The sequence below is a fragment of the Diceros bicornis genome, chromosome 17 (genome assembly GCF_020826845.1).
Source record: "Diceros bicornis minor isolate mBicDic1 chromosome 17, mDicBic1.mat.cur, whole genome shotgun sequence".
In the NCBI taxonomy this organism is placed as follows: domain Eukaryota; kingdom Metazoa; phylum Chordata; class Mammalia; order Perissodactyla; family Rhinocerotidae; genus Diceros; species Diceros bicornis.
This window is the reverse complement of record NC_080756.1, coordinates 33,600,266-33,627,107: the sequence shown is the minus strand read 5'-3', so window position 1 is coordinate 33,627,107 and position 26,842 is coordinate 33,600,266. Positions and strand designations below refer to the sequence as shown.

Sequence of the window (26,842 nt, the reverse complement as noted above, 5' to 3'; positions counted from 1 at the left end):
TAACAAAACGAAAGAACAAAAGTCGGAGTTAGAACAAAGATTAAAAAGCAAATTTACTGAAAATTCCCTTTCTCCTCCCTCCTACACTCCCTTACATCCCCAACTCCCCGTCCCTGACTCCCCAGAAGATCTTTTGGATCTCTAGGCCCCTGGTCCAAACCCTCCCCCTCAAGACTTAGCTCCTCAGCCACCTCCTCAGCAAGTTCCCTTAAGTCTCAGAACTCCAACTTCTCTGAAGGGCATTCAGCTGCCTGTTTTAACTTCTCTCACTGTTGAAGACTTACAGGGAGCACTTAGGCCTGACCTCCAAGCTAGGGGCATACAGATTACTCGTGTAAATGCTGAAAACCAGGAAGTAAATTTAGTAGAAACACCCAAGAAGGGCAGGAAGGTTTGTTTTGCTGTGTCTTACAACTCCTCCTAGTTTCCAGGGCTCTGTAATTAGGCTCTGTCAACTGCAGACATGCAGTGTCCATTGTGGATGTATCCTGGACCTCCACTGCAGAGAATTCATGTCCCCTGGACAGCAGCTGATCTATTAAATTATAAAACTCTCCTGCCTCCATTGTCAGAAGACCCTACTAAATTTAGAGAAGAATTAGAAAGATTAGTGGCTATTCATAACCCCACGCACAGAGACCTTGACTGGCTGCTAAGGGGCGTTCTTCCAGCCCATGACTACACTGTAGTTATCAGACAGGCCAGACGACCCCCTGGAGAAAAACCCCCTGATAGAGGAAATAGACGGCCAGAACCTCTCCCAGGCCCTCCTGCAGATGACTAGGAAGTGGCAAAGCTAGAGGCTGATATTCAAGGTTTAATAGGAGCGCTTCTAGAGGCGTTTCCTCCTAAAGTTAATTGGTCAAAAATGGAATTATGCACTCAGAACGAGGGGGAACATCCTAAAGCTTTTGTTGAGCAGTTTATTCAGACTTTCCAAAGACACACTGCATTGAATCCGGAAGCCCCAGAGCATAGGAATCTCCTAATTTCTGCTTTAGTTGGAAATTTTCTTCCTGATATAAAGAAACAAATTCAGAACAGTGTGGTTGGTTGGGCAGGGCAAGCATTAAGTGTAATAATGGAGGCTGCTACACAATTCTTTGAAAATTGTCAGCAAGAAAGCAAAAGGAAAAGAGAATTAAAGACAACTCTTCTTGCTTTGCAAATTGAATCTTTTGGAAAGCAAAAATTCAACCCTGAAAGTAAACTAAAGCTCACTCAGAGGTCTCCCTATTTGCCTTCGGACAATTGTAGGTATTGCAAGAAACCAGGGCATTGGAAAAGGGCACGTCCCGCTCTTAAGAGAAGGGAAAGTTTAAACAATGTTCCCGCTTGGCCCCAGCACCCCCAAAAAGTTCATTTTTCTCCACCTGAGGGGCATTTCTCCCCCAAATGATGGGCTCAGCCGATCCTCAGTCGCACCCCTGAGCCTACAGTTAAACTTAAAATAGAGGATCGGGAGCTGGATTTCCTAACTGACACTGGTGCGACATTCTCTACTATCCGTTCAAAGAATATATCTCTACCTGTTACCTCCGATTCTATTCAAGCTGTTGGAGCCTCTGGACAGCCTATTTCACTGCCCATATCTAAGCCCACTCCAATATCTTTAGGCCTCCTTAACACTCATCATGCTTTTTTTAGTCTCTGACTGTTCACCAGCAAACCTCTTTGGCAGAGATTTGTTATGTAAATTCAATGCCACTATAAACTGTAATGAAAAAAGTGTTTTTATCTCCTTGCCTTCTGACCAAGCCCCAAGTCTCCTACTTTCCATGATGGAAACTCGTCCTGATTTAAATCCTTCTGGGGAGGATGAGTCTTAAAAATAGTCCCAATCAGTCTCTGGGCTACGCATGCAAATGAGGTAGGATTGTTGCTTAGTGCTGGACCCATGCACGTTACTTGGAAAAAAAATAAACCGTTTCCAACAGTAGCCCAATACCCGCTCTCCAGAGATGCCAAGCGAGGAATTGAACCCATACTAGACTCCCTTTTGACACAGGGTGTACTAGTTTTTACTTCCTCGCCCTGTAACACTCCAATCTTGCCAGTAAAAAAGAAAGGCAAATTTGACTCAGACGGGAACCAAATCTGCAGATTTGTACAAGACCTCAGAGCCATAAACTCTTTTGCAATTCCTCGGCATCCTGTGGTCCCTAATCCAGCTGTCATCCTGACCTCAATACCTGCTGATGCAGTCTGGTTTACAGTAGTTGACCTCTGCTCAGCTTTCTTTTCAATCCCATTGCACTCTGACTCACAGTTTCTTTTCGCATTTACATTTAAAGGAAGACAATTAACATGGACTCGAATACCTCAGGGATATTGTGAGTCCCCCTCAATATTTTCCCAGGTCCTTAAAGCTGACTTGGATTCTGTAGTCTTTACTCAAAGCTCCACTCTTGTTCAATATGTTGATGATCTTTTACTCTGTAATCCAACTAAGCAGGGGGCTCTTACAGATTCTCTCATTCTCCTGAAAGCCCTAGCTAAACGAGGCCATAAAGCCTCCAGATCTAAACTTCAGTGGCTGCAAATGACCGTTACCTACTTAGGGCATGAGATATCTCAAGGCATTCAAAAGCTAACCCCCAAACTCCTTGAGTCAATTTTATCCATCCCTCTCCCCAAAACAAAGAAACAGCTACGTAAATTTCTAGGAGCTGCTCGTTACTGCCGCCAATGGGTTCCTAATTTTGCAGCCCTTGCTAAACCTCTGTATTCTCTTCTCCCAGACATCGCCCCAGAGCCTATTTCCTGGCCCTCAGAGGCATTAAACTCCTTTGAGACTTTAAAAATAGCTTTGTCCACGCCTCTGGCTCTTGGCTTACCTAATTTTGACAAGCCTTTTCATCTATACTGTCATGAAAATAATGAAATCGCTGCAGGCATTCTAGGACAATCTTTTGCCTCTCAAATACGTCCTATAGCATATTTCTCATGCCAACTAGACCCTGTGGCATCAGGCATGCCCCCATGCTTATGTGCGGTGGCTGCAGCTGCCACCCTGATTGATAAAGCCAGTACTCTTACATTAGGCTCTCCCATTCACCTCTATGTCCCACATTCTGTGTCAGCTATTTTGCAAGTTCATAGGACACGGTGACAGACCACCTATGAGCAGACTCTTTCAACTAACCCTTCCATCATCTTACATCATTGCAACACGTTAAATTCAGCTACTTTACTGCCCCTTCCTGATGATGGAGAGCCCCACTCCGTTCCACATGATTGCCTTGCAACTATAGAAATGGTCTCGAAGCCACGAGAGGATCTCTCAGACATCCCTTTAGACAATCCAGACTTACTTCTGTTTTGTGACGGCTCCTATAATCGAAATTCCCAGGGAAGCGTAATAACTGGTTAGCCATAGTTTCCCCACATGAAACTCTTGAAGCATATTCTTTGCCCACCATAAAATCAGCCCATGCTGCTGAACTCATAGCTCTTACTAGGGCCTGCACATTAGCAAAAGGAAAAACTGCCACTATTTACACAGACTCCAAATATGCTTTTGGAGTCTGACACGCTGTTGGCACAATTTGAAAATCTCGTAGATTCTTCTGCAGGAACTCCTATTGCTAATGGACACTTAATTGCAGCCTTATTACAAGCTATTCACCTTCCTTCTGAAATTGCCATTGTTCATTGTTCAGCCCATGCTAAGGAGACTGATGTCATATCTTTAGGGAATGACAGGGCTGACAGTGCTGATAAACATGCAGCTCACTATGGACCCCCTTATCCGTTTCCCACCCAATTTTTAAACCTGCCTGTATCCCTGACTGATGTTATTAACTATCAGGCAAATGCCCCACAATCTAAAAAGGACAACTGGATACAAAAGGGTGCCAAACAATTATCAGATGGATTATACATTGGGCCAAATAGACTTCCAGTAGCTCCCTTTCTTTTGACTTTTTGGCTTTCACTTATCTCCCACCAAATGGGACATATGTGCAAACGGCGGATAGTTAAGGAACTAAACGACAATTGGTTTTGCCCTGGCATCCATAAAATTTCTGGCCAAATTACCTCCCAGTACACAACTTGCAAATCTTACCAAGTTTCTGGCAGAAATCGGTGTGCTCCAGGAAGTCCTCCCAGGCCCACGCTGCCCTTTGAGGCACTCCAAATGGATTTTATAGACTTGCCCTCAGCTTTAGGTTACTCTCACTGTTTGGTTATTGTCTGCATGTTTAGTGGATGGACTGAATGCTATCTGACCAGACATGCAGATGCCACAACAGTGGTAAAGAAATTAATAACTGAAGTTATTCCTCACTTTGGCGTTCCTTTATGGATTGAATCAGACCAAGAAACTCATTTTACAGGAGAGATAAACCACTTGCTTGCAAAAACTCTGGAGTACTCATTAAAATTTCATACCCCATATCACCCTCAGTCATCAGGGCAAGTGGAACGTAAAAATCCAGATATAAAAAGAACTCTAAGAAAAGTCTGTCAAGAAACTAGACTTAAATGGCCAGACGCTCTGCCCTTGGCCCTTATGAAGATTCAAAATACTCCAAATAGAAGACATGGATTGACTCCTTTTGAAATAGTTTTTGGACGTCCGATGCCTACTGGCGTCTCTAAACCTTCAATTGCTGGATTAAGTGAATATTATGGGAACTTAAGTGAACAATTTGATGCGATGACTAGTTATATACAAAAATTAACTAGTATACTTGAAGCATATCGTCAACGGTAAAAGAGGCATGGCCCCCACCTTCTGACAAGCCTTGCCATCCCTTTCGACCAGGAGACAGGGTGTACATCAAGGTCTTTAGAAGAAAACATGCACTGTCACCTCGCTGGGAAGGACCTTATGAAGCCTTACTGATGACCTGCACTGCCATCAAAATAGAGGAAAAATCTTCCTTGATCCATTCAAGCCACGCCAAAATAGACCCAGAACATCACTCTCAAGACAACTGGGAGATAATCCCCACAGGTGACCTTAAACTAAGGATTTCGAGGGCCAAAACCCAGGCCCCAGAAGCAGCCAACATCACGAAGTAGACAGCTTTTCCCAAGATCACGGATCAAGAAAACCTACTTTGACCCATTTTCTCCCCCTTGTTTTAAAACTCCTTATACATATACACACTCACACGCACACACAAACTATTAGTAGATATATGTATATTTTTTTAATCATTTATTAAAAAGCTGACTGGAGAGTGCTGGTCTCTATCTGTCCCTCTTCCCCTCTCTAAGTCTCCACTATGGGCTCTTTTCCAATCTGTGTCTTGCTTTTACTAACCCTCTCCTTTTCAACAAGTTGGGCACAGACCAAACACCCCCTTATGCCAGTTTACCAAGCCCTAGCCACACTAGCTAATCAATCTGACTGTTGGTTATGTCAACAGCTAGCTAGCGCAAAAGAACCTGAACTAGTCTTTGTTCCTGCTGATGTGAACACCTGGTGGACTAAGTACGGAAAATGGATGAATAACAGAGTATGGTATCCGCAACAAGGGAAACTTCACTCTGCTTCTTCTCCTGTCACCAGCTCAGCTTTTCATATGTGAAACTTCTAGGGAAGTTTCAGAGGAGGGAACTGATGGTGCTCAGGGCAAGCTACCCCAGGAGGCACCACTCTGGTATGCGGATTATTTGGAGCTGAAGACAATAAGGACTCAGAGAACTCGGGAAGAATATTTGAGTTTCCCCTCCCAAACTGCCTAAAGAATTTAAAACAAAAGATCTGTTTCAGGAAGGAGTTATTATCATGATGGCTGTAAAGATAATGTAAAATACAAGTTACAATAGGAAAGGCACCAAGCCCCTTTTATCAAAAACTCTATCTCTCCCTGACCACATTATCTATAGATGACCCTGAAAAGAATTGTCAGACAATCATTTGCATTTCTATCTCCATGTGACTTGTCTTCTTGCCCTCTGAAGTCCCAGAGAACTACCCATCCCCAACACCTTCCTCGCCTTTAGCTACAATACTTAAGCAAGCAGCTTAGACAGAGAGATGAGTTGCTCATTTCTGAGTTTCTCCCATGTATACATGTTGTTAAACTTGGTATTATTTTCTCCTGCTAACCTGTCTTGTTGATTATTTGGCCAGCCATAAGAACCTTAAGGGAAGAGGGGGATTCTCCCTCTCTCCCAACACTGTTTACATCCTTGTAACACTGAATTCCTTTTATTTCCAGCATACGGAAATATGCACTTCTTTGGACTGGAACACCCTTCCCGCAGCCCTTCTCTGCCTTTAAGTTTCACCTCAGGTGTCACCTCCTATAGGAGACTGCCTGAAATTTCCAGATCCTGCTCTGCACTCCTCCTCTGTGCTCCCTTTGGTTTAGCACTCACTGTATTATATTTAACGATCTCTTTATGTGTCTGTCTCCTCCATTAGCCTACAAGCAATTCTTTGAGAGCAGGACCCATGTCTTACTCATTGCTTGCCCACAGTTCCTGGCATAATGTCTGGCATGTAGAGTAAGCTTCATAAATATTGATTGAAATGAATCATATAAATCATAAAACCATATGTAAATCAATAAACCATGATGTGATCCCTCTGTCTGACCTTTTTCTGCATTCACAACTCCTAGAAGCACCAGAAACATTTTAAATGACAGCATTTAGAACTTCTGAGAATGTAATCTTTGTTATTCCTCTTCCTTTTCAGGCACCTCTGTCCGGAGCTCTAAAGGACAAAGGGAAGAACCATGTCCACGATTGCAGCTTTCTATGGTGGCAAGTCCATTCTCATTACTGGGGCCACGGGCTTCATGGGCAAAGTGCTGATGGAGAAGCTATTTCGCACTAGCCCCGACCTGAAAGTCATTTACATCCTTGTGAGGCCCAAGGCTGACCAGACACCGCAGCAGAGGGTTTTCCAGATCCTAAATAGTAAGGTATGCCTTATGGGTAGAGCCTGAGGTCAAGAAGAATCACTGCAATGTTCCATTATAGCCTGAAACTGCAAGTAGGGTGTGGGGCAGCCTATCTGGGCAGATATAGGAGAAGAGACAAAGCAAGATAGCAGCCAACTGCTCAGGGAAATCTGGTGTGTTCCCCTGAGAGGGGAAGGAATGCTTAGGCTCTGTCCAGGGCAGGTGAGCAGATAATCTACCTTCTGGAAATTACCGAGTAAGAATCAAAATGCTGAATCTCCCAGAGTGGACTCTCTAGGCTTGAAATTGATCACAAGTTCATCACAACTCTTCCCTAATTTTCTTCTAAATTTAAGGTAGTTTTCCTCCCAATTTTTGGATGTTCTATTATATATTTTATTATATGATACACAGAACAGATATGATTACTAAGTAGCCATGCAATAATACTTTAGTTGTCTAAACTCTACGAGGTTTAGCTGTTATATACTTTATCTAAGATAATGATATTTCGTTTATCCCATTACATTTCTATTATCTCATAAGTTCTTCTAGGGGAAAAACATGGAAAATGAAACATTATATGTGTGAATGAGCATTTGAGTATCAAACCCTCTCACTCCTCCAAAAACTATACGCATATCCTGTCATGTTGTAATTTATAAATTTGAAGCCAGTATCTTTGGTCTCAAACATATCTGGGCTCAAATTCTGACATCAATTTGTTGTCACTTTACCTCTCAAGCTCCAATTTGCAACGTTTAGAAGAGAAATAACAGCAACAATCTACCAGGATTGCCATAGGAATTAAATGAAAAAATGCATGTGTCTCATTCACAGTCTCCTTTGGAATGTACAGGATCACTGAGGGCTGGCAAGAGGAAAATTTAAATAAAATATTTTTTTTTTTACAAAATCTCCTTTCCAATGTGTAGGTATGCTAACACATAATGAAGACATGTGTATCTGATAGCACAGCACATTACAGATGCCCAGTAACTCTGATGATCACCTTTATTTGCAGACACCAGAATGAGATTTTGATACAAACCATCATTTGAAGAAAAGTCTCTCCTGTATCTCAGGGCCCGACCCTGCAATGGGACACATAATGATAGCTGATAGTTCCTGGATACTTAGTACATGGAAGACACTATTCAAAGGGTTTTTCTCAACTTACCTCATCTATTTTTGCAACAACCCTGCGAAGAAAGAACCATTAATACTGGGGCCCCCCAGGTGGTGCGGTGGTTAAGTTCGCTAGCTCTGCTTCGGTGGGCCGGAGTTCGCCAGGTCAGATATTTGCTGTGGACCTACCCACTGCTCATCAAGCCATGCTGAGGCAGAGTCCCATATAGAAGAGCTACAACTCTACAACTATGGTATACAACTATGCACTGGGGCTTTGGGGAGAAAATAAAAAATTTAAATTAAAAAAATATTAATAATTATTAAAAAAAAGAACTATTAATAGCCTCATTTTATAGATGGGAAAACTGAGACCTGAAATGATAATTACCCAAAGGTCACCCAGCTAGTAAATGGGAGAGTCAGACTTCAACCCCCACAGTCTGGCTCCAGGGCCAGCACGCTTGCCCCGACTCTGCACTCCCTGCATCGCAACTAATGGTTCTTAAGAATGAGACCAAAATACTGACGTAGCATAAAACTGAAATCTAGAAGAAACTCTCAGATCTCTCTTCAGATAGATTTGATCAGTTATGGATCCCTAGTGGACCTTATTTTCATCACAGAGCAGACATACTCTTTAGCTCTGTAGCCGGCTTATGGATTTCTAGATAACTATGTGGCAGAGAGTCTGTGGTCATCACAATCTTTACCTACTGTTCCTTTTGTTGCACTGTACTTGATAACACAGCAACGTTACTTTTGTTCTGGAGATATTGATTGTACTATATATAACTTATCTGTGCAGCAGTCTTGCAAATCCCTATCCCTGTTTCCATTATTGGGCTATTTACTGTCAGCTGTTGACTTTTAGAAACTGTGGTTCCCAAAGTGTGGTCTCCTGACCAGCAACATCAGTATCACCTGGGAACTGTTATTATCAGATGGTGCTTAAGAGCATGGGCTTCAGAGGCAGACCAGCCTGGGTTTGAATCTCAGCTCTAGCAATTGTGAGCTGTGTGACAGTGGGCAAGGTACATACTTTACTGAGCCTTAGTTTCCTTATCTGTAAAATGGGGTAATAATAATACCTTACCCAGGAATGTCTGTCTGTCTGTTTATCTATGTGTCTATCTATCTATCTATCTATCCGTCTGTCTGTCTGTTTGTCTATCTATCTATTCCTCTCTCTCTCTCTCTCTCAAGCCTTTCTGGATTCAAATCCAGTTCTGATTTATAAGGTCATAAAGTCTAGCTTTAACCACTATCCCCTATGGCTTATGTTTTTAACTGTTTCGCTAATTAGAGTTTTTTTGTTTTTGCATTTTTTAATGTTATGCTAATTAGAGTTTTTTGCATAGATTTTTTCCTCTATAAATTTTTCCCTAAAAGAATTGTGAAAGGAGAGAAATCTGTTGTGTACTATATAGCTGAAAAACTCATCTGTGGTAATTCTGTCTACGTGGCCATTTTGCAGGTGGCAAGAACAGATTATATCACCTGACCATTAAAAACAAGCCTTTGGTTATGCAATACCTACTTTCTTGGCCTATATGGAATTTGATACCTGTAGAAAGATTTTTCATGGAAAAAATGATCTGCTTTATTTCCTTTCTGGGGGTCCTAAGACTGAAAAGCTTCCCTTACACAAATTGTGTCAGCTGGTGCATTTTGCTCATATTCAAAATAAAGACAAACTGAGATTGTATTGTTAAATTATGTGAATGGACTACTTTTGAATGTCAAAGAAAATTCTAGATTATATTAAATGTTTTACTTAAGGATAAAAAAATGACTAGAATCAAAATAACACTGTCTCTAAATGTTTCCATTTGGTTTGGTATCTAGAATCATTTAGATGACACATTCCCATCTTTGGAAATTATTTTTTCCGTTTGGTTTCTAGATCTGTGCTGTTCAATATAGTAGCCACTAGCTGCATGGGGCTATTTAAAACCAAATTAATTATAGGAATGAAATTTAAAATTCAGTTCCTCAGTCACACTAGGTACATTTCACGTACTCAAGAGCCACACGTGGCCAATGGCTACTTTAATGGACAGAGCAGGTACAGAACATTTCTGTTATCACAGAGAGTTTTATTAGACAGCATTGATCTAGATGATTATCTTGTGTAGAAAGTACATATTGTGATTCAGATTTCCATGCTACTCATCATTTTTATTAATTCTACAAACATTTGCTGAAATGCTTACTATGTATCTAGTGTATGCTAGGCACAAAGAATATGAAGACAAAAAAGAACGTAGCCAAGTCAAGTGGTAGAGACAGCCATGTGAAACATGATTGCAGTGCAACATGAGTTCTCCATGGAGAGGAGAGCAAAGGGTAATTGAAGCAGAAAGACTCACACTTGCAAATGCATGAATGCTGTGGTGTGTTTGGGAAACTCTGGGTGACTTATTTGGCCCCAAACAAATGAGATTAAGGACTAGAAACATATGCTGAGGCCAGATCATGAAAGACTATAAATAATTATATCAGTTAGGTTGCTCCAGTTGAAAGAAAACTCAATTGAAACTGGCTTGAAAAACAAAGATAATATATTGGTTATGCAATGGAAAAAATCCAGGACTCTCTGTGAGCAATCAGTCTTATCTACCCACCCCTTTGCTAAGCCTTCCTTCGCATAAGCTCCTAAATTCAACCTCAGAATAAAAAGTATTTTTCTTTTGTCATTAAAAGTCTATCCTCTTCCTCAAAGAGACTTTGCTGTCATAGTAAAACTATTGAAGATATGCATGAGAATTTTAAAACAGAACAATTGATCTAGCATCAAAATGCTCAAGAAATTGAAATGTGTAAATTTCTTCTTAAGTCTCTATCTATTTCTGGTTCTGTAGCCAAGGCATTAATTATATTTCTGTAAATTTTTTTACTTACGTGGTCAGATAGAACCATGCAAAATGAACAGAGCCAGGGCTTCTACCTAAAAGGAGAATGATGTAGTTTAATATTTTTGGAACATTTATTTTAAAAATGAAAATATTCCATAGGAAGTCTAATTTTCCACTATTTGGTTAGAATTTGGAGGGTAAAGGTATAAGCTGGTTATTCTAAACATGTGGCTCACCACAACCCACTCTCCAATTTAGGGTTATAATTAAAGGAACACACTCATAAAACTTTGATTCTCTAGTAATTCTATCTGCTTTTATGCTTTCCTAATTTCAGATTCAGTGACAGTAAGAGAGTCTTAGGTTTGGCAAACAATATACCGTTTGCTCAAATGTGTTGGATTTGCCAAAACCAATAACACATTTATTATCCAAATTTTTTCCCTTTAACTTTTAAATCTACAACATTTTCATTGTCATTATTCTAATGTGTCACCACTGTGTCTTGTGCATCTGGCACAGTGCTTGACACTTAGTAGGTAATCAACCAAATTTGTTGAATGAACAAGTTTAACGCATTCCAGTTTCTCAGTGGTCTTGTCTGGGTCCAGGCCAGTTTTACTTCTATGGAATGGCCCCTCTCATCCTTGGCTTTTGCTTCAACAGAAGAACTTTCCTGTCTTGGTTCAACCTCAGATTCTGCAAATATTTATGAAATATCTCCTACGAATCAAGGCACAGTCTACATTCTGCCATTTAACTTAATTCTGACATAGAGTGATGTAAGTGCAGGCATACCTTATTCCTAAGTAGGCCTGCTGTCGCTTTTAAGCAGTATTTCCCTCCAGCCACACACAGTAATGCATCAATTCTAACTCACCTTAAGTAACACAGTGTTCTTCATAGTGGACTAATCATATCAGGTATGTGAAGCTTGGAAGTTTTTCTTTAAGACATAATAAATAAAAATGTTACCAGTTTGCCTGTGATTCCCACTACATCCCTAGGAAATATGGTCAAGAGAACATCTGCTCTATCCATCAAAACTCGTGCATCTGCTTCATTCCTTTCCTTTCCTGGTAGGGACAGCTACCACCTCTCACTTCCTGTTTCTGTGTTTCAGGGGGAAACAATTAAGTGGGAGATGCTTTGGAAAAAAAGATATTTTTAATCCATTGGCCACATGGAACTGGGGCTCAAGATTCAGAAGAAAGGATCAGTTTTCTCACATGACTGGTTTCTTAACTATTTTCAGAGCACTTAAAGGAATATATCAAGGGAAGGAAAGGTGTCTGAATTAATGGCAGATTCTTGAGGACTTTCTCACAAATATAATTAAAGTGGCACTCTGAGAAAACAACCAGAGATACACATAAATAACGTACAAATGCATTTACTGTAGTATTATTTGTAGTAGCAAACACTGGAACCAATCTGAATATTCCACAGTAGAGGCATGATTCAATAAACAATGGTACACACACGTGTTAGATGAGTAAGGATGCATTAATATGCACATTTTATCAAATATTAAATGACATGAGAAAATGCTTATAATACATTCAGTGCAAAAAAAAAAAGCACACAAAATCATAATCTCAAGTAATGGCCCTAAATGCTGATGGGACCTTGAATTAATTTTATCTTTTGGAACTTCCAAATTTTCAAATTATAATTATAAAGAGCATGTTTACTTTTATGGTCAGGAAAAAAGCATCCTTTTTTCACAGTGAAAAATAAGAACAGTAACCTTTTCCCAAAGTTTTCCAAATGTAATTACAACGAACATGTTTTGCTTTTATAGTGGGAGAAAAACACTCACTTTTTAAAATAGTAAATAAATAAGGCAGCAAAGCAATCATGAAATTTCCAAAATTATGTCATTAGATATAAGTTCAGTTGATTTTTGGTTTTGAAACTGTTTATCAAAATTAAATAGTTTGACTTATTTTTTATTACTGATATGATTTCAAGTTTTCAACATTTGTTTTTTTGTTTTTTGGGGTTTTTTTGGTGAGAAGGATTAGCCCTGAGCTAACATCCATTGCCAATCCTCCTATTTTTGCTGAGGATGATTAGCACTGAGCTAACACCCGTGCCCATCTTCCTCTACTTTATATGTGGAATGCCATCATAGCATGGCTTGATAAGCAGTACGTAGATCCTTGCCCAGGATCCGAACCCATGAACCCCAGGCTGCTGAAGTGGAGCACGCAAACTTAACCGCTATGCCACCTTGCTGGCCACCTCAACATTGTTTTTTAAAAACTCCTAGTTTCCTTCAGAAAATCTGGGAAGCTTCTAAGGAAAATAAGCCAAATTTCATGTGTTGAAATGTTGTTACTGCACAAAGGGCATGATCTGCTGCCCACAAGACAAAAGCCAATCGTCAAGAGGCAAGATGGTGGAAAAGAAAGGGCAATTTATTACAGCTTGCTAGCAAGGGGGCAGATGGCCGACTAATGTCTCAAAGAACCATCTTACAGAACAAAGATTGCAGGCCAGTTATATAGGGGGCTGGTCTCCAGGTGGGAGAGGCATCTGGTCTCTGAGTGGGGACATCTGTCTGATCTCTAGGTGAGGCATCCATCTGACCTCTAGGTGGGGGCAGACATCTGATCTTAGTTCCTGATAGTCTTCGGTTTTACTGGATTTGCATCAGAGACCAGAGCAATGCCCTGTACCCTGATCTTTTAGTTGTCATTGATGATGGCCATCAGCATAGACTCTCTGCCTGGGGGTCATCACATTCCTAAGGAGCTCAAGAGAAGAAAGTTATCAACTTATAGCAGCTGGGAGGGGCCATAAAATCCACAAAGCATGTCTGGGCTAGCTAATCAGAGGTCATTCAAAGTTACAACAGGATTTCTTTTCTACAATATGGCTTCCCTTATGTCAACCTTGTGTTGAGCCGGTATCAGTGTGAACGTGCTCACCACAGACCCATGATATTCAGCTGTGGGTCCCTAGGGTTACCAAGCTGGCTACTTATTCTCTTACATATGAAAAATGCACTCATTTAATTATGAACCAACCAACTTTCCATTGTAGCAAAAACAATTTTATGTAGAGAAATTGGTATTTTATTTATTTTTCTATCTTGAATATGGCTTTGCTTAACAAGAGATGACTCTTTCCCACTATAACAGATAATTGCACACAAAACATTCAGTTGTGAAGTTCAAAGAAATGTCGAGAGCATTTTGAGGTTCTTTAGTGCCTTAAAGATGTGTTTCTTTTTACAACAATCATGTCCATTGTTGGGGAAGAGGGAGAATCCCTCCCCGCCCTTTCCCTAAAGGTTCTTATGGGTGGCCAAATAATTAAAAAGGCAGGTTAGCAGGAGAAAAATCAAACAAAGTTTAATAACATGTATTCATGGGAGAAATTCAGAAAGAGAACTGAGCAACTCGTCATTCTGACTAACTTGCTCCCTTAAGTATATTCAGCTAAAAGCAAGGAGGGTTTTGGGGGGTAGTGGTTTGGGATTTCAGAGGGGAAGAAGACAATTCACATGGAGATGGAAATGCAAATGTTTGTCAGGCAAATTTTATTGGGCCACCTAGAGAATGTGGCCTGGGAGATAATTTTTGATAAGATGGGCTTGTTGGTGCCTTTCTTATCACACCTATTTTACGTTAGTCTACAACCATCATATGATAGTGGCTCCTTCCTGGAACAGGCCTTCTATGTTAAATTCTTTAGGCAGTTTGGGAGGGGAAGCTCAAATATTCTTCCTGAGTCTTCTGAGCCTTTATTGTCTTCAGCTCCAAATAATCCTCATATCAGAGTGGTGCATGTTGGGGCAGCCTACCCTGAACACCATCACCATTTATATCCATTTAGCATCTTAAATTGGTCACAATCTACTTTGAATGACTCTTTAAGAAAACCATAGGAAGACAATATCCATACCTGAAAAATAAAACTCCAAATAGTTGAAATTATCTTAAGAGTCAGGTTGGGGCCTGCCCAGTGCTGCAGCAGTTAAGTGCGCATGCTCCGCTGCGGCAGCCTGGGGTTCACAGGTTTGAATCCTGGGCATGCACCAACGCACCGCTTGTCAAGCCATGCTGTGGCGGCATCCCATGTAAAGTGGAGGAAGATGGGCACAGATGTTAGCCCAGGGCCAATATTCCTTAGCAAAAAGAGAAGGATTGGCATTGGATGTTAGCTCAGGGCAAATCTTCCTCACAAAAAAAAAAAAAAGAGTCAGGCAGTTAATTAAGAGTGATTGTGAGGTCAGAATTTTAAAAATGTTTCATTGAGAGAATACCAAAAATTGTTGGGCTTTTCCTATTAAGCTATAGTGATCAGATAAAGGAAGGGTTACAACAAGATTATGATACTGAGCAATGGACTCGCTCTGCTCACTGAGATCTGAGCCAATTAATCACAACGAGTTAGAGATTGAGAAATGAAGTTTGATTAGATTGGCTGGCAAATTGGAAGACAGGTGACTAATGTCTCAATGACCCATCTTCAAGGCTTAAAGAATCTTGAGGCAGTTATATAGGGAAAATGGGCAGTAAGGAGGGGGTCCAGGGACGTTGGTCTCCAGGCATGACAGGCTCCAGACATTACATTTTTCCATTCTTCTGTCAGCTGTGATGGATACCTTGTAGGTGTGTTTCCTGCCTGTGGTCAGCCTGTTCCTAGAGAGAAACTCACAGAACAAAGTTTTAATTTATCAAGCTATTGGGGAGTACATACATAAATGGAGGCCATAAATCAGGAGAGCATGTGAATTTTTTGGAGTACGTGCAGAGCAGCGAGTAGTCACACAGAGGAGGGGCTGGGGCTGTTTAGTGTAACAAGATGGCCTTACTTATGCTCACTTACAATTTTCTCCCCATCAGTAGCCTATAATCTTGTAGTCAAGGGGGACACAGGGCATTGTAATTTTTCTAGCTACTTCCTGCAGAATCAGGATGTCATGGGGGACCATAGCATGGACAAGAGTTACTTTTCTTTTGACCCCAATAAATGTAACTGTGAGAGGAAGGGTTAGATAGAAGAGATCAAAGTTCTCTTTTAAAGATGTATTTTAGCTCTTTGAGGGGTTTCGCCACCCATTTTTCCATGAATAGAGGTAGAATACTTTCCTGTGATTTGAGGGCTGTCTTGATCTGGGAGTGATGTATGCAGGGTTTCACACCTGCAAGTTTTATGAATGAAGAGTGGTGAGAAGAATCTTAAAGGGGCCCATCCATTTGGGTGACAACTGGTTTTCAGGTCCCCGGTCTTTCCAAGTTTTCAGCAAAATATAATCACCAAGTCAGAAGGTATGTGGAGGGATGTCAGACGGATATGCAGACCTTTGAGAAGCAAACTCATGGACAGAAGTTAATACAGTGCTTAATGATTTAACATAATTAGTAATCATAACATTCCTTAAAACATCCAGAGATTCAGTCCCAGGGGAAGATGCCTGAAAGAGTTTCCCATAAAGAATTTCAAAAGAACTCAATTTAAGTCCACTTTGGGGAGCTACTCTAACCCATAGCAGGGCAAGGGGCAGTGTCTTATCCCAAGTTAGTTGTATTTCCTGATAGATTTTGGTAATGGTTTTCTTTAAGGTGTGATTCATTTTTTTTTTTTTCCATTTTTCCGGTTGATTGAGGTTTCCAAGCTGAGTGTAATATGCATCAGATGTCTAAGCTTCTGGACACTTGTTGAGTTATTTGGGAGACAAAAGCTTGTCCATTATCATTCTGTAAGGTATTAGGCAGACCAAACCCAGGGATGATTTTTTTTAGCAACATGAAACCTTTTTAGCAACAAAAACCTAAAATTCCCAGCTACCTGGGGCATCTGGGTAAAGTCTATTTGCCAGTCTTCAGTAGGCCAATTTCCTTTATCTTGGGTGCCCAGATATGGGGGATTGGAAGCAGTCTTGGGGTTGTTCTTTGCACAGATTATGCAATTTTTGATTACCTGTTGTATAGTCTTTTGTAAGTGAGGACCAATGATGTACTTCTGACCACATTGGAGGGTGGTGTCTCTTCCATAATGAGTACTCTCATGTATTTGTGTCAAGATAGGATATAAGAGGGCCTCAGGTATTAGTATCCCCCCCTGGGCATCCTCTTTCCAGCTTCCTGGGTGTTCAATGTCATATCTCCATTCTTTAGTTTGTTTCTTATCCTTTTCAGAATATATTGGCTTGTAGGCAGTAAGTTCTATCTTTGACGGGAGAGATCACATCACAGCAGGAGTGTCAGTCTTAGGAGCCCGTTTGGCTGCTTGGTCAGCCAGTCTGATTCCTCGGGCAACAGAGGTATTGTCCCTCTGGTAGCCAGCGCAATGCATGATAGCTACCTGAGCAGACTCATTAATAGCACCAAGCAGTTCTAAAATTTCAGGACCATGTTTTATTTCCTTTTTCTCTGTTGTTAAGAGTCCCCTTTCCTTCCAGATTGCCCCATGAGCATGAACTACAGCAAAGGCATAACAGGAATCTGTGTATTTTTACTCTCTTCCCTTGATGTAGCTAGATGTAGAGCCTGAGTGAGAGCGATGATTTCTGCCTTTTGAGCCAGTGTCTCTGGGGCTAGGGCTTTAGCCTCTACAGTCTCTTGTGAAGTTATGACTGCGTATCCCGTGCATCTCTTACCTTGAGCCATGAAGCTGCTGCCATCTGTAAAGAGTTCCAGGTCCGGTTCTTCCAGTAGACAGTCCAACAAATCAGGTTGGCTAGAATACACTGTCTCAATAACTTGTAAGCAGTCATGTTTTAAAGCTTCTGATTCTCATTAGGGAGCAAGGTGGCTGGGTTTAGAGAGGATAATACTTGCATCCATACATTTGGATTGTCCAAAAGGATGGCCTGGTATTTGCCCATCTGTCCTGAAGTGAGCCGGTATCGTCCTTTTTGTTCTAATAATGTGAATACTTGATGTGGCACATATACCGTGGGGGGTTGGCCCAGGGTGAATTTTTTAGCTTCCTGCAGCATGTCACAGGTAGCAGCCATTGCCCTGATGCAGGGATCACCTTTGACAGTCTGATCCAATTGCTTGGAAAAATAAGCCATTGGCTAGGGGGTCACGCCCAGCTTTTGAGTTAAAATCCCCAAGCTTATTCCCTACCTTTCATGTACATATAGGCTGAAGGGCTTGTCCAAGTTAGGAAGCCCCAAGGCTGGGGCTGAAATTAACTTTGCCTTGATGGTATCAGAGGCCACCTGACATTCCTTTGTCCATTCTAGCGGCTCCGGGTCTAGGCCTTTTAGAGCTTCATAGAGGGGTTTTACTATGAGACCATAGTTAGGAATCCAGATCCAACAGAAACCAGCCATGCCCAAGAATTCTCATAGCTGTCGCCAGGTGGTGGCAGGGCTCAGGCATGCTAGAGCCCTTTTTAGGTCTGGCAGAAGTTCCCTCTGGTCTTTTGATAATGTAAACCCTGAGTATGTAACTTTTTGTTTGCAGATCTGTGCTTTCTTTTGTGAGACCTCATACTTACATTCAGCCAAATGATTCAAGGTCTTTATTGTGTTGGCCAGACACTGCTCATGGGTGGGGCTTGCTATCAGCAAGTTATCGATGTAATCTAACAGTAATCCTTCTTATAATTGTAAGTGGCTCAAGTCTTTAGCTAGGGCCTCCCCAAATAGTGTAGGGGAGTTTTTGAAGCCCTGGGGGAGCACTGCCCAACGATATTGTTGAGTGGTCTGAGTGTCTGGGTCACATCACTCAAAGGCAAAGAGTTGTGATTCTTCTGCAAGCAGTATGCAGAAGAATGCATCTTTTAAGTCCAAAACCGAAAACCAGCCATATTCACCTGGAATGTTGGTTAGCAAGGTGTAAGGGCTGGGCACCACAGGATGCAGGTCCTGAACCACCTCACTTACGGCACAAAGGTCCTGAACGAACTGATATTCATATTATATGGAGACTGGCAAGGTCTGATTAATCCTGCCACCAGGAATTTTTGCAGCACTGGCTGAATGCGTTTCTGAGCCTCCTGTTTTAGCAGATATTATTTCAGGCTAGGTTTTATCTTTTGGGTTTTCAAGGATATATGTATTGGCTGGACATTCTTTGCTTTCCCAGGCTTCCCATCTGCCCACACATCCGGTCTTACCTCCTTGAGAATCTCCAGTGGCAGCGGGTCCAGTGGTGGTGTTTGAACACCTAGCAGGGCCATCTGGAGCCATAAGGGTGATTGTTCCAGTGGCACTTGGACCTCTAGCTGGCCTGGAGCAAAAGTCACTTGAGCATTCAGTTTACATAGAAGGTTTCGTCCCGGGAGGAGAACAGGGCATTCAGGCATATAAAATTTTTACAATTAAAAAGATCCAAGGTAGAGAAAGGAGAGTGCATACAAATGAAGCCAAGCAGTTGCCCTTGTCCATTTACGCTTATGGGATATTGTCTCAGTGGAAATTGCCCCACTCCAGGAAGGGCTCCCTGACTGAATTGTGTCCCTTGCCAGGTTCTAGAAGGGGAGAGCCCCTCTTTTACACAATCCTTCAGGCATTTTCCCCTCGAGCAAGCAGTGGGCCTGGGAAAAGGGGGATGAGGACGAGGAGGAGCTGGGGGACTTCTCAGTCCATTGTCCCCTCTTCCCTGATCTAGATATAGCAGCATATAAGGCTTAAACATAGGGAATTTTCTTTTCTTTCCTTTCCTTCTTGTAGAATAATTCTAGCTGCAAGATCATATCATAACTGAGTGACCTGTTTGAGGACCACTTTTCTTCTGAGCCCAGTGTATGCTGGGGCCAGGCTACATTACAGTGAAAGATCATCTTTTTCTTTGTCACGGGCTTGTAACTGAAATCAGCCCAAGTGGCCCACATGTACCCTAGCAGTCCCTTTTTTTGGAATGGACGGAGTGGTGCCCATGGTGATAAAGTTTGCGTCTGGCAATTAATGGACTGGGAAAAGGGTGCAGTGCTCAACTCTAGGTGTTCAGATAATTATGGGACTTATCCAAATCCCATTCAACCACAGCATACAGTTTTCACACCAGTGCTAAACAAGCCAGAGGCAAGAGGTAAGATCTAATTTCCCAGTGCTGGTGTAGGAGGCAAGGTGCCTGGCAGAAAGTTTCTATTTTGCTGGAAGTCCAAGTCCAGCTTACTTTAAGCCCAAATTTAACTTCCACACAGTGACAGCAAGGAAGGTGCTGGACAAGACAGACAAAGAGGGGGAAAAGATGGTCGGGCTGTGCTCCCACAGCTTCCGCCCAAGGGTTAACACACAAACAGCAGTGACTGCATTGAGGCGTACAATTCCAGCTTGACACTTGACAGAATAGATTGCAAACTTTACCTCCCCACAGATGATGTAACAAGCACTGGACGTATGCTGTGGGATTCTGAACAGAGAAAAACTGGCACACAGACTAGTGGAACGATACACACGCTCAGGAGAACAGACTACATATGCATGCGCACCACAGAAAAACCAAAGACTAGTCTTCCAGATAATATACTAGGCAGTCCATACTTTCCTTTATCCCTAAACAACGGCGCCTAAACCAGAGGGACCTTGGCCTGCCCAAGGCCCCCAGACAAGGAAAAAGGCATATAGCTCCCAGGAGGTGCACTCTGGACGACTCACCTGGCTGCAGACGTAAACTCCTCAGCTTACGGTCCAGTCATTCGTTTCCCGATCACTGGAGCGTTAGAGGCAGTCGGCGAGAGAGGAAGCCACAAAGGGAATTTTCCGGGTGGAAAAAAAAGAAAAAGCTGCCCACTAGTTGCGGGGGAAAAGCCCAAAACAGCTTCCTCCAAGTTGACTAGCCACGGGCAGAGGCTAGTGTCCATCTGGGTGGCCAGAATTTGATACCGAGCAATGGGCTCGCTCTGCTCACCGAGATCTGAGCCAATTAATCACAATGAGTTAGAGATTGAGAAATGAAGTTTAGTTAGATTGGCCAGCAAATCAGAAGACAGGTGACAAATGTCTCAAAGACCCGTCTTCAAAGATTATAGAATCTTGAGGCAGTTATATAGGGAAAATGGGCAGTAACGAGGGGGTCCAGGGATGTTGGTCTCCATGCACGACAAGCTCTAGGCATTACCTTGTTCCATTCTTCTGTCAGCTGTGATGGATACCTTGTAGGTGTGTTTCCCACCTATGGTCAGCCTGTTCCTGGAGAGAAACTCATAGAACAAAGTTTTAATTTATCAAGCTATTGGGGAGTACATATGTAAGCAGAGGCCATAAATCAGGAGAGCATGTGAATTTTTTGGAGTACGTGAGAGCCGCAAGTAGTTCACGCAGAGGAGGGGCTGGGGCCATTTAGTGTAACAAGATGGCCTCACTTATGTTCACTTACAATTTTGCCGGGTTTGGATTGCATCATCTGAGAAGAACAGGCAAAATTCAGGGTTTCTAGGGAGGGACAATCCTGTATGATGTCACCAGAAAGTGGATTTATCAACAGAGGCAGAATTTGGGAGGTTGCACTGGATATTTCAAGTCAACTTCTCAGGAAAACTGTGAATAACTCAATAAGCCCTAATTTTCACCTGAGTTAAATCAACTTTGAAATACCCTGGAGACCTTTGGGTCACACTCTGGGCCCTCAGTTCACAGAACTGATTAGGTTCAAGACGATAGAAGAGAGCAACATTTTATAAAATAGTTTCTTGAAACTTTCTGCAAGACTGTCACTGTTTGGAAGTCTCTAGAAGACAGTAGATAAATTAATTCCTAAGAGGAAAAATAATGCATTTAAGCAAATTGACTTTAAACTAAAAAAATTGACTTTGACACAAACAACACCTGCAAAGAAAAGGCCAACAATCTGAAATTGTTGAGTATTAAGAAGCACCCAACAGAAATGTTAATTTCGTTTTATGTAAAAGTTCCTTGTTAATTTCAAAGACTCTTTCATAAGGAAAAAAAGCATTTTCATGTTTGGTCCAGGCTACCCTGTGTAAAATCTTCTTGTTCTCAACCTCCAAAAATGAATTTCTGATTGACATTAATGATTCTATTGAATCTCTATATAAAGTAAAAGCAAGTGGAAACAGAAGTTTGTTTGTTAAATTCCCAATGCCAGTTTTGTTCCATTACTATGTTTTATTTTTTCTAATAAATTAATTACCCCACCAAAAGCAAGAGGCTTCTGTAAACTTGGGGCAACTAAAGGGAATATAATCTTGTCAGGAATTTAAGTTTCCCATGATTAACAAACGCTCACTTTTAAAAGAGTATAACAGGTCTTTAGTTTGAGAGTTACCCAACTCAGATTAGTTGAAGCATGTAAAGCCTCTCCCCAATGGGCCATTTCCTTTCTTTTAAGAAAAAAAAACACCCTAAAGAAATTGATTTAGTCCTGGGGATATGCTAACTGTCACAGAAATAGAAGCAATTTATTTTCTCAATCTCTTATTTTCTTTTATCATCCCATTCACTAGTTAATTCAACCACTGGCATGATTTCACATGTTGAGCTTCTTTCTTTCTTTCAAAATTTCTTCCAATCACATCAAGTCTTTCTTAAAGCTTCAAGTTGTCCATACTTATTTCACTCAAAAAGTCAATGAGCAACAGGATTCGACATGACTCTGGAATACATTCGGTTTTCATAGGTATCTGGATTATGTGGTATAATCAGAAACCTTGGGATGACCCAACACACACAAATACACACACACAGAGCTGTCTGATTAGCAGCTTTTAAAAATGGAATCTTGGGATGTGGGAAGGGAGTGTTCCTATTATTGAAAACCTATTAAGTGGCAGGAACTATGCTAGGCATCTGATTTTCATCACCCTTTTAATCTCACAAAATTCTGTGGTGTTCTATATTGCTACCTCACAAATGAGTAGGTAATCCAAGAAAGTTGTCACCTATCCAAGGAAATGCCAAGGAAGTGACAAAGCAGAATTTAAATGCAGTTCCCTTATCTCTAAAGCCCATGATTTCCCCACTGCATTGCACTGCCTCCCCTAAGAAATTGCTTCCTCTACACTCTGATTACCATGCCCTGCTCCCCAGTTAGTATTTCTCCCAATGTTGACAACTTCTTTAGGAAGGTAAAACTATGGCCACTTCCGGATTAGTATCATCACTTTTTCCATCCTTTAGCATGGATAATGCAAAGATGCCACCAATTCTGCTGGAGAGTAGAAATAGTCTTAAGACTGGTCTCCATCTTCCTAGCCACCCCAGCTCCTTTCTTGCCCAGGTACTTATTCTCAAAGAACTCTGTGAAAATGACCTTGGGGAACAAAGCATAATAAGATGAAGAACTGAACATTGTATCACCTTTGGCATTTATTATAGATTCTTATGAAAAGTGAATTAAAATTTTTTTAATGCAAAATTGTTTTTAAGAATAGCAGAAAATATCTGCATCATTAGTTTCCTGAGGTCACAGAATGAGATAGTCCAGGGATTGGCATTTTAGATAAATATGCAAATGAAAACACTGAGGCCCCAAGATGTCACTTGCCCCAGTCACGCAGCTAATAAATGGCAGAACTAGGATTCAAACCCAGGCCTCCTGACTTCAAAGAGCCTGAGATCTTTCCAGCACACCAACGGGTCTCACCCTCAGTGTGTATCAGACTCACTAGAGAGCTTGTACAAAGTGCAGATGCCCAAGCTTCAACTCAGAACTGTTGAGTCAGAATCTCCAGAGTTTTCTTGAGTCAGGATGTCTGAAGTTTTTGTTTTTTAAACAACTTCCCAGGCAAAATGCCAAATGCCAAAGTTTGATAACCAGGCTATTACACCATACCGCCTTCTGGTCCTATAGAAATAGTCCTCACTAAAGCAATAGAACTTCTAGGTTAATCCTTTATATCTTATGGCAGTTGTTAGTGAACTAGCAAATCCTAACATTTTGTAAATTTTTGTGGTTATTTACATTGGTATGATAGTTTTTTGCCTTAATTTACACATACTTATTTATGTTTAATTGTTCTCAACTTAGTAAGTCTTTCTTGTTCGAGAGCTAACTTGCAGAATCCGTTGATTTGCTTTTACTCAGCATTCTCAAATTTCTCTGATAAATGTTATAGGCTCTTTAGGACACCAGATATTCCACAGAGATTGCCCTTTAGTTTAAGGGACTTTACCCTTTTTTTCCCAAAGTAAAAACATTAAGCAAATTTTGGTGGGTTATTGGAACTAAATGATATAGTAATATTTGAAGAGACGGACACAGTAAACTGAATAAAGATCAAAGACTCTCGTGATTATTAAAGATACGATTATTTTCAACGGTCCCCAGGAAGTAGTGACCAAATCTACTCTGGATACCTCTAAAGTGAGGTCATGTGGATAACAAGTCGATTGCAGAAGTCCAAGTTGAAGACCTCTCCATTCTTTCAAAAGCATAACATAAATGTCATGACCCCATCTCTTGCCCAATTCCTGCTTCTAATAAAAATGCGGTCTTAGTGTCTGGCCGTAGAAGTCATGCCCAAGGAGTTTATTGAATCCAAAAATTTCTCTTTCTGGTTTTCTCATTCTGCTGAATTTTCTTACTCAGGATTTGCAAAGTTTCTCTCTTGCCTCTGGGCTATAAGTAACTATTGCCATAAATAGAATAGTCTCTCATGTTTAAAAACAAATTGAGAGAGAAATATTTGCCTATGTAATGTCAAATCAGTGGAACACTCCTAAACTTTCCAAGAGAAATGTGTTTTGTTATCAGTTTGAAATGCTTAGATCACCTCCCAGCTGTTATCTGTCAGTGACCACAGACAGTCCTGCTCCCATTAAGAGTACTGTTTCATAAAATGGAAAAGCAGCAGTCCCTCTGCTTGAGTTTTCATAAGTGGCTGTAGTTACTCAACTCTACCTTCTCGGTCCTATGCCATTAAAGAAAGAATACATGAGAAGGGATATGATAAACCCTTAGAATCTAAAATAATTACATGAAGTTCATTATTGGTGGAACTTCAATGAAATTCTTGAAATTATATTTTTTCTTCACTCACTTTTATTCTGTCTATTTTTTCTTACCTTTAATTAATGTCTTGTATGAGCAAAAGAAACTTTCAGAAGAGCTGGTGTCTACTGAGATTCATTTGCATCATTTCATCTGTCCTTCATTCTTGTTATTATTACAAAAGAAGGGAGTCTGCTCTGAGGCTTTCCAGCTCCTTGACAGTTAATACCCAGGACCCAAGGGAACACTTTGTGTCTTCTTTTAGTAGTAAATATCTGCTATCTCTCATCCCACCAATGAAGAAGAGTGAGTAACCAAACAACTTCAGGAATCAAGCTCCCATTTACGGTTCTATTCCTCTTCTTACAGTAATTAATTTCATTCAACAAGCAAAATTTGAGTCCTTCCAATGAACTGGGTGCTGTCAAGCATAAAGATAAACAAGAATCAAGGATTTTACAAACCAAAAGGGGAAATTTAAGCCATGACTTTAAAAATGGAGAATTTTCAGAGTCGGTATTTCTTCAAGTATGGCACCCAGACTGTCAGACCTATCTGTGTGGCTGGTTAAGAAATACAACTTCCTGCTTACATACCAAACCTACGTATGAGTCAAGATCTCTGAGAGTGGAGTAAGGAAATCATTTTAACTGGTTCCCAGATATTTTGTATCCCTACACAGTTTGAAAACCACTCATGTCCTGTAACTGCCCTGGGCGGTTACAGAGAAAAATAAATCATACACAATTGTTCAGCAGCAATTATCCATGTTAACACTCCAACTAGAAAAGTTCTCATCTTGGGATCAGTTAAAATCAGCTCCAGAACTTGATGTGAAATGCAACTCCTGGCTATGCCTCAGTAATTTCTTATTTAGTAGGTATGGGAGGGGGTCCAGGAATATACATTTTTAATAGCCATACTAGTGATTCCAATGCACTTCGCATGGTGGATAACATTTTAAAAAGCACTGACCTGTTGGCTGGCAGTTGGCTGTAGTCTCTAGCATTCTATAAATAGAATGGATGTGAAAGATCCATAGAATGGAATAGAAAGGATGTGGCAACATTTAAAGAGTATTAGTTTGTTAGAAGCTATAGCAGTATGGTGAGACTCCAGCCATGGAAAGTCATATTATTAGGAATGGGTAATAGAGTAAACTGGAACTCTTATTTAGCACTGTAGTTGGAATTGATGCAGCCAATTCATTGATTTTATTTTGGCTGACCATAATCAATACCATCTGGATCAGAAAACTCAGATTTTTTTCAATTGCACTATGTTCATTCAGATATGCTCTCTCATTTGAAAATATAAATCAATAAGTAGAATACAGATTGGGACATTATTTCCTTAAAGAGTAATTATCTCCTAAAATAGGCATGCTGTAAATTGGTATCTTGGTGCTGTTCAACATCGCTCAGGTTGTCTGAATATACCATATGGCATAACAGTATTCTCTGCCTGTAAAGTCACAAAAACCAAAGGCAAGAGAAAATCTATGTATGGCACCATACGTCATATGTGAGGAACCCCGTTGCTAGAAGGGTAGACACTGACGTCATCCTCCACTTCTTGCTCTCAAGCAGCCAGAAATTATCACAGGCCAGAGTCAAAGACTCCACAGAATCCTAAATAAATTTCCCGTGAGTAAAATCTATCATGCAAACTCAAAAAAAAGCCTTCTACAAATTCAACTAATAACAAAGAGGGAAATTGTACAACTTTTAGATAAACGTATCCAAAAATATCCGGTATGTGTTTGTTGTACAATGAACATGAACTACGAGAAAGAAACCATTTGACTATGAAAGCAAATATTTTTCATGCTATGACCCACCGAGAGTAGAAGAGCTATTAAGTATCTTTCTGGAGAACTACAATGACCTTTGTTGAGAATGTCTCTTAGACGCTTTATCAACCTTATCAATCCCAGATGTCAAAAAAGTGTTGAGGATTGACCTAACTTCCAAATTATTTTCAGAATTATAGTAACACCCCACTGACCCTGTAGTGCAGAAAAATGGTACCTCAGAGACAGAAGTATATCAGCTTGCCAGGACAATATGTGGATTCGATTCTATTCCACAGTCACTCTTACTGAATTCCCAGGATGGCCTCT

General features: G+C 40.9%; 1 protein-coding gene across 6 annotated transcripts in view; it reads left to right on the top strand.

Annotated features, from left to right (window-relative positions):
• LOC131416217 (fatty acyl-CoA reductase 2-like) overlaps positions 1 to 26,842 on the top strand; it is a 119,487-nt gene that overhangs the window by 43,434 nt on the left and 49,211 nt on the right. For 5 of the 6 annotated variants that reach the window (XM_058558577.1, XM_058558573.1, XM_058558575.1 and 2 more), the window contains one exon: positions 6,662 to 6,890. In XM_058558577.1, coding sequence (XP_058414560.1) covers positions 6,702 to 6,890 — 189 coding nt within the window. In that variant the 5' untranslated portion in view covers positions 6,662 to 6,701. Of the gene's footprint in view, positions 1 to 4,771; positions 4,964 to 6,661; positions 6,891 to 26,842 lie in introns of those variants that run through there. The other variant, XM_058558576.1, reaches the window with a different exon arrangement.